At 40.0% G+C, this 14,308-nt stretch overlaps 1 protein-coding gene across 1 annotated transcript in view; it reads right to left on the bottom strand.

Moving 5' to 3' along the window:
* The window catches only part of LRP5 (LDL receptor related protein 5), a 93,399-nt gene that overhangs the window by 55,424 nt on the left and 23,667 nt on the right, over positions 1 to 14,308 (bottom strand). The window contains exons 5-6 of the mRNA XM_066551425.1: positions 2,882 to 3,278; positions 2,212 to 2,383 (exon numbers count right to left, since the gene is read on the bottom strand). Coding sequence (XP_066407522.1) covers positions 2,212 to 2,383; positions 2,882 to 3,278 — 569 coding nt within the window. The remainder of the gene's footprint in view (positions 1 to 2,211; positions 2,384 to 2,881; positions 3,279 to 14,308) is intronic.

The raw sequence follows: 14,308 nt of genomic DNA, 5'->3' as shown, positions 1-14,308 counted from the left end.
TCTCCATGCACAAATAAAACACAGTCTCCTGGTACTGGGTGATGCTTGGTGTACCCTCAACAGCTCTGCAGAGATTATTTTCTAACTGAGGAAGAGTGCACCCAAAAGTAATGTCACAGCGTGTTACCAGAACTGAACAAAACCACCCCTAAAACCAACCCACCCACCCAGGGACATTCACAGGGCATTTCAGACCTGAGATCCAGGAAAAACAGGACAGATGCCTCCAGCCTATCAAATTTCCAAGCTGTACAAAGTTCATTCACTGTTTAAGAACTCTACATTCAAACAGGCCTTCCCAGTGAGAGTAAGATGACTCCCTGCAGATCTAGAATACCAGAAGCCAGAGCAGAATGCCAAGCAGAGACACACACTAATATGCACAAGCTATATTCACTCTCGTGTTTTGCTCTATGTAGAAAGCAGTTGAAGGCATGCCATGTGATGAAAGCAATTCTCAATTACCATCTAACAGCAATTTGGGATCCCATCTTCAGCACGGACAAGGCAGCACCTTCTTTGCTTTCTGCAGTACAATGCAGATACAGAGTGCAACTTTCTGAACTGTGTAGGGGCAAAATATTGGGTTGAAGACTTCTTTCTTCAGGAGCACTCAGCATTAATCTGAACATCATTTAAGATGAAGCAAGAACTCCTTCCCTGAAGTGTAGCAAGAGTAAAGCACCCAAAACATCATCAGCTTTTTTTTTTCTTTTGCTACCTAATGAGCTACAAAATAGTTAGAGCTTACTATCTACCATCCCATTTATGCTGGTGTTAGGTGATAACAGAAACCAAATTTATCCAGTAACATGCTTCAAGTTAGTTTTAGGTGTCTATTGGGAAAAAAGAGAAATCCCAATAACCAGCTGGGTCAACTATAGTATAAAATATAAATATGTATCCTTGACTTGAAGTCAGCTGATTTTTGTTTCTGACATGCTGTGGATGCAACATACATATATACAGAACAAATCACTGTTTGCAGCAGCAAACAAGCCAGCTTAAACAGTGAAACCAATATAAAGTTTGAGCAGTAAATAAATTAAATAGTAGCAGTGGCTGCTACTAAAATGGCACGTTCTTGGCAACAAAACACAATCAAGGGAAAATGAGTTTTTGCTGAATGACTGCAGCAGCAAGTGAAACTGGAAATGCCCCACCTCAAATGACATACAGTGAGGTTTCATGTGTATTAGGGCCAGTAGAGTAGCATGAAAGAAAAACAGAGTGAATAAAAAGCCCTTACATTCGTTTCTCTGGTTTTCCTAGACTTTGATGTCAAACCAAACAGGATTGCTGCATTTGCTGCCTGACAGTGAAGTAAGACAGGCTGAACAGATTGCTTAACCCCATGAAACACAAGGCAGCCCCAGCTATGAAAGGTGGCATCTGGAGTGTTCCCTGTCCTGCAAGCTGAAAGGTAAGGGGAGACAGGATCTCTCTGGTAGTCATCAAACCCAGTATTAGCTACTGCCAAACACTGAGTTAAATTTCTGGAGCTAGCAGACAGTCTAGTTTCCTCTCTTCCTGTTGGAAAAATCTTTAGAAAGCAGTCATTCCTCAAAGTCTATTTATCTAAATTGTTTATCAAAAAATGTTGCATATGCTACTACCCCAAACAACATTAAAACTCAGTTGATTTCACAGGCTATGACCAAGGTAGAAATTGCCCTCCTCAAATTCAGGCACAGACTGCCTATATTGTTTTCAAAGTAGTAGGTACATTAAAATTTACCTCTTGTCCACAAATCTGGACATCACGTAATCATTAACATCCTGAAATATGGCTTTCCAGGGCCTCCATACCCACTGGCTCCTGTACACAAACCTTGCACTGTCTTTTGCATCCAGCAATTTTAGATAGCAGTTCCAAGCACCATAGACAAGCCAAAACATCTTTTAAACAAATTTTACCTGAGTATCTCAATTTGTTGCAAAAGCCTCAGGTAAAACCTGAGATTTCAAGCAATTAAATTACACTTGGAGCAATGTAGGCATAACAAACATACCATTTCTTGCAGAAATTTTCTCAACCACATGAATGTACTTCCTTTCTTCTCAAATATGTGTTGTCATGCTAAGTATAATTTTAATATTAATGAAACAGCAGACTCCTCCAAAAATGGGTAAACGTACCCAAGGCAAAGCTGCGTATGAGAACTGCACTTGTTTTCTACAAATGCACCCAAATATGGCTCTGTTACTCACCTCAATTTTATCTGTTTTTGCATCTCCCCAATAAAGCTTGTTTTTCTCAAGGTCCAGTGCCAAGCCATTAGGCCACCCAAGAGAAGTATTCACCAGAACTCGCCTTTCTGAGCCATCCAAATAAGCACATTCTATCTTTGGACTTTCACCCCAGTCTGTCCAATACATGTAGCTGTAAATAAATTAAAAAAAAAAAAAGAAAAAAAAGGAAACAATTAATGCGTGCAACAGCAAGACAACAGTTAAGGTCTGTGTCGCTTTTGAAAGAATTTGCTTTTTGCTTCCCCAGCAGCAGCAAACAATCCAGCTTAAACAGTAATCAGTGAAGACAATATAAAGTTTGAGCAGTAAATAAATTAAACTACTGAGACTATGCAGTGGCCCAATTCCTTCATAGTTAGGATAACACTGAAGGTGCAGAGAACAGAAAATTCAACCAAACATCCAATGTATAGGAACAATATAGTGTTCATTGAGGAACACTATATTTAGAAGCCACCTTTTAAGTACACAGTTATTAAAGGGATGAATCAAGGGAAAACCAGTCATTTCCTGAATATCTGACAAACGGCACAGTCATCATCCTGCAATCTGCACGTTTTCACTTTCAGGAGACTGTGAGCTGGATCCCAAGACCAACCACAGGGCTCTCACTAAACACCAGACTTACCCCATTACAGGATTGAGCACTATGGCTCGAGGCTCATCCAGGTTTTCTGAGATAAGAATCTTCCTGGATGTCCCATTCAGCCGCGTCACCTCGATGCGGTCTGTGCCAGTATCAGTCCAGTACAGGTTCCTGGCCACCCAGTCCACAGCAATCCCATCTGGATGGTTGATCTCCGTGGTCACCAGAGTCTGGGCTCCAGTGCCATCGAGGTAGGCCCGACGAATTGCCCGGACATCATCATCAGTCCAGTAGATGTAGCCTTCCACAGGGTCATAGTCAATGGCAATTGCATGTCTGATGTTGTCTATCTGCAGAATAATGTCAGTGAAATCCGGCATGTCCAGGGAAATCCTCCTCAAGTCAGTTCTTCTGGCGAGCAGCAAGACTTCCTCAGCACCTGAGGAGAAAAGCATTCATGGCATCATTTGCATAGCTACTGATGTGAAGATTTCAGTGGAGCACAGCAGGCTCTGAACTGCTACTGTCGCTGCAACAAGAAGAGATTTCCTTAAATAAGGACATCAAGCTTCCATGAAAATATAGACTTGCTTGTATTTTACATGGCAATTTCTCCCAGCCTTCTAAACTAATACCATAGCAATCTGTCTCTAGAATCTAAAAAAAATAGAATTTGGTGGGTGCAGGTCCAAATATTTCATCACATTATAGAGACTTGCTCAGCCAAATGTCTCACTAGCTCTATCAGTGCACTAGACAAGTTTTCACACATGCCCTATGCAGTAAATGACAGGGGCTAACAGAAGACTGGAGTATTTTGTAAACAAATTCCATTAATGATTTACTCCAGACAGTCCAACAACAAAACAAGTCACAACCACAGCAAGTATTTATCATTTGGCCACAGATGACGCAAAACAATTCTAAGGCAATAGGATTGTTGTTCTTTTCTCTCCCCTATTCTTTCTCCCCACTGAAAAGTTTTCCTGCTTGTGGAAAGGGTGCCAAACAACAACTTGGAGTACATTTCAAGGACAAATGGCATCTTCAGTTGACTGACACTGAAGTGGCAGCTTCTTTTATTAATGCAAAAAAGGAGACAGACAGCAAATGTGCAGTTGCTTAATAAAGTTTCCCCACATACACCCATGCATGCTTCAGTACAAAAAGAGAAGTATGTGAGGTTTTTCCTGCTTTGTTACCAAGTTTATGCTGGGTATTTTGAAAACTGACATGGAAATGTTATTGTTTAGCAATACTCCAAAACTGGAAACCTAAATAAAAATCATTTGTTGTATTTCATCCAGACCAGCAAACACGACTAGGAGGTGGCAATTTCCAGTTTCCTCCAACAGCTGAGGTTGAATGAAAATGGCCATCATGGGGACATATCTAAGAATAACAGAAATTCAAATGCTCATGAGAACATTCTTCTGAAATACTTCACACCTAGACATGCTTATGTAGTTCTGAAGACACAGAAGTTGAATCTATTGTACAACACAACCAAATTTACATTCACTATGGGTGCTGGATTTGAGTTTGGAAATCAGAGTTTAGCCTCCGCATATCATCTCAGAAGCTCTGAAAAGAAATAGTGCTCAGGGCACAAGTGTATAATGACAGAAAGGATCTAAAAGAGCAGTATTTTAATATCATTTAAGCACCTCAAACTACCTCAAGCCATCATAACTCTTGGATGAAGCAGTGCTGCTCTCCTCCTTGGCACGGGCTGCTTGTTCTCACTTCTGTATCACCCAGCCTCACATGCAAGCACGGCATGGCCTTGTACCATGGCTGTGTGCTGCAAACCACGCCAAAGAGCTGGTCCAAACAAAAACTAACTCAGTAGAAATGAAGCCATCAGCCCAAGTTAACAACCAGACGTGCAGAGTTCCACAAACACCTGTGCTGGCACAGTGAGGGGCTCCAGCAAGAATGCTTCTCCCAGTCAGCATCAGCTGACAAGGTCTGGTAAGGACAGCATCACTTTGAGGGAAGGCTTAGGCAGAAGAGAGAAACAACAACTCAAAGCTGAAAAACCCCCCAGAGAAAAGGGAGGAATGAAAGCCCATGCATTCATGACAGCAAAGCAAGAGAAACACAGCAACCACAGCAGAACCAAATACCTCATGTAACAAAGTTTTATGTCTAGCTTCTAGACTTCTGAAATATTTCATTATGGGAGTCAAAAAAAAAAAACTGTTTAGTGCAAGTTAAGTAAAAATTCATGCCTCAGAACTCAACATGGAAAGGGTGATGTATCTGGTCATCTAAGTGTTGTACAGACACAGAAGGGTTTTCAATTATACATTTAAAAAACAGTTGAGATGTTGGAGTTGCTCTTTATTTAAGAGAACACCTGGAACACATGGCCCTCTGTCTTGGGGAGGATGATGAGCAAGTCAAGAATTTCTGGGTTAGGATTAAAGAGCAGAGCAGGCAGGGTGACGCTGCTGGGGGTGTTACAGGACACCAGATCAGGGGGAGCAAGTGGATGAAGTCTTTTACAGACAACTGGCAGGAGCCTCACAGTCACACACCCTGGGGTTCTCATGGGTGGCTCCAGACACCCCCATCTCTGCTGGGTGAGCTGAGCACACACAGTGCACGAGGCTCCTGCACAGCACTGATGTCAACTTTCTAACACAGGTGGTGGAGAGGCCACTGAGGAAAGATGTGCTGCTGGACCTTGTACTAACTAACAACAAAGAACTGGCTGGGATGTGAATGTGGGGGGCAGCCTTGGCTGCAGTGACCATGACACGGTGCAGCACAGATCTTGCAAAGAAACGGGGTCCTGAGTAAGGTCCTGAAGAGATAACTGATCTCTTCAGGCATCTCCTTCAAACAATCTCGTGGGAACATGCCCTAGAGGGAAGAGGGGTCCAAGAGAGGTGGCTAATACTCAAGGAACAGCATGGCAGCTGTTCATACACTCAAGTTTATATTCACCTTAACCTCTGAATTTCTACTATATCAATGTGTCTGCAATCATAACCTTAATACTGAAGTTACAAGTACTGTGAAGCAGAGGACCATCAAATATATGCCTAGCAAGTGATAACACAGCAATTACCAATATTACATGTATTTCTAGGATAAGCAACATTACAAGCCTCATTGCATGGGAACAAACAGATAAGAATCAAATGCATATGTTTTGCCTCTTCACACAAGGGATTGCAGGGTCACCTTGGTTCACCATAAACAAGTTCAGAGGAAGCAACTATCAGTCTAAGGCCCAGATTGTGTCTAGAAATGCTGACTAGACAACAGGCTGAAAGACACTGTTAACAACCCCTAAAACTCACAAGTGGTACCAAAACAGCCTTCACTTCCTCACAGCAGCAATAATTAGACTCAGATTTATCTCCAGCTCTGTGATAGGTTCACCTCTGCATAAGACAATGTACTTATTTGCACTCAAAGTATTATTTTGACCAGGAACAGGACAGCCCAGCCACCTTGAATCAACCACATGACTAGAATCTTCTTGCAAATCAAAAGAAACAATTTGTTTCGGACATGTCCAGCTGCTGTGACTTTCTCTCCAAGCAAACACTACTGCAGATACAGTCCCAACCTCAGTTCTGTCCCATGGACATATACGGCTAAAAATAAACAGGAAGAAGAAAACTTCTCCGTACTGATCCAGCGAACAAAAAGAAAATCTTCAGCTGACAACTGAGACATTTTGTTGGTAGTTGAATGAGATATCTCTTGGTAATTTCTTCTATTTTCTAACATACCTTTAACTGAGGCTTGTGGGGGAAAAGAAATAATAAGGGGAATGAACTACCTGGTTAATTCTGTAGGGATGCTTAAAATGAAGTGAAATATTACACAAAAAGACTCTTGACAGACATGCACCTACATCCTTGAACAATAAAATACACAAGAACAGAGAAAATGTTACCACACCATGTATCACGAAGTTACACCCCCACTTGAAAGCCTGTAATAGATTGTTATCAGAGGTAATTTTTGATAGGTGCAAAAAATCCTGTCTTTTATTACAACACAGTTTAAAATTACAGTTGGTATAACTGTATTTGACTCCATTAACAAATTTCTGCTAGAGAGAAAGAGTTGGCAGCAGGCTCTGAGCACAACACCAAGAGGTGAGAACTTGACACTGCTTCTCTCTAAAAACCTGGACAAACACGCTTGTCTGGCTCATTAGTTTTATCTGTATCATGGAGGTATTTTGATTATTAATGTTGGTAGGAATGTTTTCAAGGCTGCAGAAGTGTTGTGCTGTGACTTGCCCAATGTTATCCTAGATACCCTAGAATCTGCTTAACACATTACAGCCAGCTATTTACCTAGTGCTAAAGTGCTGTAACATACATTTAATTAACTTCATCTTCAAAACCTCTCTCACTGCAGTCACTTCTCTAACCACACGATCAAGAGATTCCCAACAGAACTGCTAACTGTTACAACATGATCATTTATAACACCACAGAATGAACAAAAACCTTTTTGGAGGGGAGGGGGAAATGCAAGTTATTCCAACATCACAATTGCAGCAACCAAACACTTCAGCAGAAGTTTATGAGAAGTTCTCTATGCAAACCATAAATAGAAAACCAGGAGGAACTAGATCAATCTAAATCTTCCATTCAGAAAACATTTTAAAATATCCATACTCAAATTGTTTTACTTTTTCAACTGGTTTAAATTTTGAACTGTTTATTTTTCTCTATTCAGCTCAAGCTTTCTGCAGACCTTCAAGAGAAATGTTTAGTAGATCTAATTACCATAAGAGCTGATGAGCTGTTCTGGTTGACATACAATCACAGAAAGGTTTGGGTTGGAAGGGACCTTGAAGATCATCTACCTCCACCCCCTCTGTCAGAGGCAGGGATGCCACCCACTAGGATCAGGTTGCTCAGAATCCCACCCAACCTGGCCTTGAACTCTTCCAGGGATGGGGCATCAGAACAACATCTGAATTTACAAAAAAAACCCCAAAAAACAAATAAGAAGACTCTAAACTCTATTTGCAATTAATAAATCCTACAGAAACAGGTTAGGAGACATTTTTTTTGGCACTTACACAAGGTGCTTTCCTCCCATACACAGAAATCGGTATTTTGAATATCTATGCTAGGATATCACTCTTGCTTTGATTTAGTTGGTTTGTGCTCTTGTTATTAAAAATTCATGCTTCACTGCTGGAAATGGCAACTGTATTCTATTTGCAAAACTAACTGCAATCAGAGCTGACAGCAGCAAAACAGGCCATCTCACCAGGTTGACAAGACCCTTTTTTATTCTTCCCTTGGCCCACTTCACGTTTGACAAGTAACAAGACATCTATAACACAGTAACAAATGCTCCAATTTATTCACCCAACCTAAACATGTGGACTGCAGTGGCTGCCTCTGTTAATCTTTGCCAGAAAAGGCCACGCTATTCCTTTCCCATTTGTCTGTCTGCTAATTAGGCTAGAACAATGACCTATTGTAGGACTCATCCCCCAGTTTTATGTATATGCATGAGCATGCACCTGCATGTACAGACTCAGTCTCATTACAAACAACTCTGAAAATCTCTAGACTTGTGGGGAGAAAAATCAGATACACTCTAAAAACAGGAAAGGTTTTTAGCTCTGCTCCAAAGAACAAAATGCTAAGTGCTTTCTGAAAAGAGTGTGTTAGAAGTACTTTGACTGCAGGCAACTCCCTTACAAGCTGTTTGAGCACAGCTACATCAGCACTCTTGATAAACAAAATAGATTTATCAAAACAGCAAGGGATTTTGTTAGTTGCTGCAATACAGTGAATTATCTAGCAAACTTCCAGTGTATGGCAAAAGGGGGCCAGAGTAGGGTTTTGGGAGAAAACAGGGAGCATATGAATACTGGTAACACTGCCATGATGTTTAATAAGCTTTTCAATATTCAAAACAACTACGACACCTTGCACAAGGGTTTAACATTAGCCACTCTTCACACCACAAGAAAAATGATGTAATGAAACTGACTGGATATAAATCAACAAAACTCTGTAAAATCCCCTTCTTGCTCCTCAACCTCCTCAGAAAACAGTCATATTTAAGGAGTTGAAAGAAACTTTAGCAATACCTAGAAATAAATGGAAAATCTTTTTATACCTTCTCTGTGGTTACCTTACTAGAGCCAGTTGCAACATGAACAGCACTATGCATTCCAGTCCAGGCTTTTATTTATCTTTCATTCTGAGAGGAAGACAGGACTGCTTCTTCTTACTGTGTGACAGGGGTGGGCTGGGAAAGGCTGCCCAGGTCCTCTCCAACTGAACATTGCACATGCAATTTAAAACCAAGGACTGCATGCAGTGGGAGTGTGCAACCAGCAAAATAGAAACAGGAAAGGTTTCTTTGAAAGAATGTTTTGAGTGGCCACATTCAGACAGGACTTGATTTAATTGAAAGGTAAGTAAGCATAAGGAAAACTAACAATTGTGACAAAGAACGGAAATACCAGAGCACTTATGTAACTCATAAATTACAGCATTTCTGTCTGCATGGTACAGGGAAAAGCTATTGTCTCCTGTTTCTTCCACTATCACAGCAGCAAACTTCTAACTTTGCCTGAACCAGAAAAAACACCTACAAATCAGAGTTTTGACACATTCACACAGCCCCTGAAATGAAATCCCAGAAATGGAATATTAGTTAAACTGCACAGCTGATAAGATCATTAGCACAAAGCAGCTGACTAGGACAAAAGTAATGTTCCTTCCAGAAAAAGCTGTTGCAAGACAGAAATCACAGTTACCCTGTTCTAGTTTAGAATGGAGTTCTGTGACACACATTCAGTTTTACATGCCCAGTACTATACTTGTGAGCACAAAGGTTTGAGAAGTTACTGACAGAGGAGTAGACAACTCTTAGGAAGATTTACTCAAACCAGCATTAATATAAGTCATAAATGCATTGGTATTAGCCCCAGAATAAAAGGTCAGCACAGCCATCTGGCTACTGCTGTACCAAGCAAAGAAGCTGCCTTTACACTCAGCTTTCATCCAAAGAACTCAAAGCACTTAAACAACTAAGTCTTACTCTGCCCTGGGGTCTGTATATTCTCTGTGTGCTTTAAAAATAGAGAAGAGAAAGTTGGAAATGTTAAGTGGTAAATCTGTTACCTTATGGATATCACACTCCCAGCTTCTACTCTTCATTAACAAAAGAAAAATTAACATCCCTTGGCACAGAGTTCTTAATAACAGCTCACTGCAATCCATAGGAAGAAGGACGGGCCAAGAAAAAGTCTGCCAAAAATCCCTACTGCTAGAAAAAGGGTAGGCTTTGGATTGTGGTGTTTCCTCACAAAGCAAGGTTTTAAAGTTTATGTGTACCTGCTCTCTGCTGGAGATACACAATTCCACTGGCTCAGAGCAAGGAATCACTGACTTTGGAACTGACATCCATTTTACCACCTAGTTTCTGTTAAACAGAGCTTTGGCAGAAACACCTCAAATGCACAGAGACAAGAATCAAAAATTCATTACGACTCAACAATATACATAATTAATATATTTTAAAAATGAACAAAAATACAGTAGGTTTTCTACAATCCTACTTCTATTGACTTCTAATTGCAGATGTTTTCCATTCAGCAAGAGACTTTGAACACATTAATTTTCTTTGCACTGTTGTCATCCTTTACACAAACAGAAATAAATATTTACACCCCACGAGCCCTCTCTGAGACTGAAAACTGTGCAATGCTTTGAAATTTAAGCATTATTTACTATGTGCCAAGGCTGATGGAGGCCCAGAAAATTCAATTCTAAACTGACACAATCAAGGAAAAAGCAAAACAGCAAAACAAAACAGACAAAAAGATACAAACAGCTGCAAATTAGGGTTTGCAAATCTAGGGAGAGTCTCAATCTCACATTAATGCAGTAAAACAGAGAGACAGCCACCCAGTGCTGAAAGAAGCAGTCAAGCCACAGCAGCTTAGGCAGTTATCACTGGGTCTTGGTGACTTTGCCTGTGTATGTTCCCAGCACAAAGAGAATGCAAGATAACAAAGTTTACATATAAACCTTTTCAGTGCAGACCCAGGGTGTGGTTCTTTTGCAGCGTAAAACCAGATTCAATCCAGAGACTCAACAGAGCTGAAAAGGGAGAGCTTCGCTATTTCCTTTATAGGCACACACCAAAAAGAAAAAAAAAAAAAAAAAACAAAACAAAAAATCCCCTAACCACAAAAATAAGCTCTAACTAGACAGTGTTTCAGAGTCCTGGAGAGTAGTCATCAATTTGAAACATGCACCAGCAAAGCTTGAAAAGAAAGTTTCATTCACCATAGCCCAGGAAAACCACCAACAACAGAACTAGAAGATGATATGGCAGACCTTCAAGAATGCTCCTCACTCCCTCCAGGTTTGTTCCTTATGACATGTTTCTAATGGCCTTTATCCAGTGAAATTATAAAAAAGGCCATTTCCATATGAGGCTATTTCATTTTGTCGCTACACAAAGTGGTCCCCATTCAGAAACATAAAAGTTGCTATGAATAGAAAAGAATGTAATCTTTTCATATAAATCAAATAAACTCATCAACATAACACACTAAATAAAGCAAGGGGAGGGAAAACAGACTCAAAACAAAGATCTACACATGAATGAAAGGGAAAAAACTCACTCACTAAATGGAGTGGAATGAGAAGAGGTAAATTTCCCTCTAGATTTCCTAAACTCTCAGGAACCCATTACTGAACAGTTTTTAATTACAAACTTGCAATTTCAACAATTCCTGGATAAGCACAGGAATTACAATACACCTTTGGGAGTGCAATAGGGAGAGAAGGAGTGAAGAAAAAGTCATCCATCTTCTGGATAATGTTTCCCTGCAGTAGTCAAACACCAGGCACAGGGCAGAAGACACCTAAGAAATCAAAGCACCTTCAACCAAAAGCCAATGATTTTCCACAGCTGCATTTCAATCACAGAGTTGTCAACAGGGAGAGACAGATAACCAGTCTAGGCAATAAGGTAAAATACAGTTTTCTTTTTGCCTTTGTATCTCATGACAAAAAAATTAGGACATGAGTGCTGCTTCCCAATACAGCTCCAAACCAATGATAGAATGCAATCAAAATTTATCTACTGATACACGAGGTTTCTCTTCCAGCATCTTTTAAGTGCTAGAATACTCCAGACAGGAACTCACACAATGTCAGCAGGAGTTTTATCAGGTATTTGAAAGAACTGATTCTACAGCAGTTATCCTAAATACCTCCCCGACCCTTCTCTTTCTTAAAAAAGGCTGTTTCTCTCAAATTAATGGTAGATCTACTTCATCAGAAAGTCTGGATTAATCCATAGTGTTCCTCTTATTAATCAAGAAGACATGCTGGCAAAGAAACCTTCTCTGGTGGTTAAATGGCATGAAGTAAGTACTTCATCATGAAGGTATTTGTCTGCCAGCTTGTCTTGCTTGGAGGCTTAGTTGCTGTAATAAATTCCTGATTGCTCACCAAGGAACCGCAGACAAAACTTTTAAAACATATGATGTGCACCAGAAATGCACAGGAGATGAGAAGAAAGTGCCTTAGCATTTCTTCCTTCAATATTCTTCTGTCTTCTGCATATTAAAAAACCACTGTACATATTATGCAGTATTAGCCAGCAGGTTCCAAAAACAGTTTTCTATTTCACAACGTGTAGAATGGCAAAGAGAAATAAGACACTGGGAATGGCAGCCAACCCTGATCAACTGCCTCAACAACAGGATCCAGGATAGAAAAGGCTAGCTGACTTCAAACACCTGAAGCAAGTATTTTCTTTTACAGTTATCAAACTGGAAAAGAAAATACTGTGGGGGCCTTTTTAATTTGACTCACATTATGCTTAAAGCTCAATATACAGCAGCAGTTCTCATGCTGGCTTTAAGGAATGCTCATGCTGATGCATAGCAAGAGTTTAATTTCCACATCTCAAGCAGTGCAAACCCCTTTTTCTAAAAGGGTAGATTTGCTGTAGTAAAGAAGCCACTAAGATAATTGTGAATTCAGGTACCTGTCTCACTGTGAAACCTGCCAACTACCTCAGCATTAAGGCAAGCCACTAGCAAGAACTGATGCAATTGTGGGTATTTATCCCTAATATATTTTTTGTACAGCCTTTAGGAAAGGCCCCTTATAGGAGCAATTCATTACCAAGCATTGCACCAGTAGCATCAGCTCACAAATCTGTGCCCCAGCACATGGACATTCACTTTTTCTGAGTTCAGTAAAAACATCAGTGTGAGCAGAAGTTGAAGTACCATTTGGATATCGTTGCTTTTGCAGCCAAATTCTTTGCCTTCAGCTATGGCAGAGGATCATTTATGCTTTTATAGCCCTTCCTGGAGACAGTTTTGCTTGGTCTACTTAGAATCACAGAATATCTCAAGTTGTATTACTTAACTATTGAGTCCAACTCCTTGCTCTCTGCAGGACCACCTAAAATTAAACCCTGTGATCAAGAACATCATCCAGACATGCCCTGGCTTAGATCTATACTGAGCCAATGCCCAGTGTATTAAAGGAACATACTTTACTTAGCATTGCCCTTTCTTCCAGGCATCACCTCTTTGTGCAAAATATCAAAAGCATTCCTCCAAAACTGTGGCAAACTTGGATGTTGCATTTGTCATCTACTCTTTGCATGGCATGCAGATACATCTACACCTCAACCTCCCTTATGCCTTCTTACCAAGAGGCCTCTCACATTGCTTTCAAACACAAGAAAGGCAATAGAATCATGACCTTTCCCAACACAAATGGAAAAGCAATAAATCAGAGTAAAATTAAATCTCCAAGAAAGAGATTCCAGTGTCACAGAAAGGCTTGACTTGTTTTGATTTGTGTTTTTATGTGGAAGCAAGTAAAAAAGGATTCCTCTTAATAGAGATTTAAATTTGGTTAGAGAGGAATTTAAATATGTAAAATGGATCAAGAATTAATGATATTCAGGCCATGTGAAATTGCTGCAATGAATTTGGATAATGAGTAAAGTAAAATTCTGTAGCATTTACTGAAATATTTTATCTATATACTGCAGCAAGCATTACATATTTAATGAGAAATAAAACAAAATCCTGAAAAATATTTTTTTTTAAAACTAGGGGTCCAGAAGCTTCCAGAAGCTGCATGAATCTGGACTAATTCTGACATTGTGTAGCTCTGAGTGTCCTTGATGAAGTTAAAAAAATAGAATAAAAAAGAACATTAGCTGAAGTCCCAGTTTATCCTACCTATTACAGCTTCATAGCCAGAGAGCCAAGCTAGTAAAGACTTTTGAGAGTGAGGCGTGGAATATTGAAAATATTTTGCAGGTATCAGCCCTGGATAATAGGTTTTAAAATGCTATCCAACTAATTCTAGTTCACATACTTGGACTAACTCGGTACTATGATATCAGAAAATTATGTGCAATGAGAATAAGAACCTTTGGGAATGCAACTCTGACAGGCAGAGGAAA

Source organism: Molothrus aeneus, chromosome 6 (assembly GCF_037042795.1).
Source record: "Molothrus aeneus isolate 106 chromosome 6, BPBGC_Maene_1.0, whole genome shotgun sequence".
Classification (NCBI taxonomy): domain Eukaryota; kingdom Metazoa; phylum Chordata; class Aves; order Passeriformes; family Icteridae; genus Molothrus; species Molothrus aeneus.
Note: the sequence above shows the minus strand (reverse complement) of the source record. Positions and strands in the feature narration are given on the sequence as shown.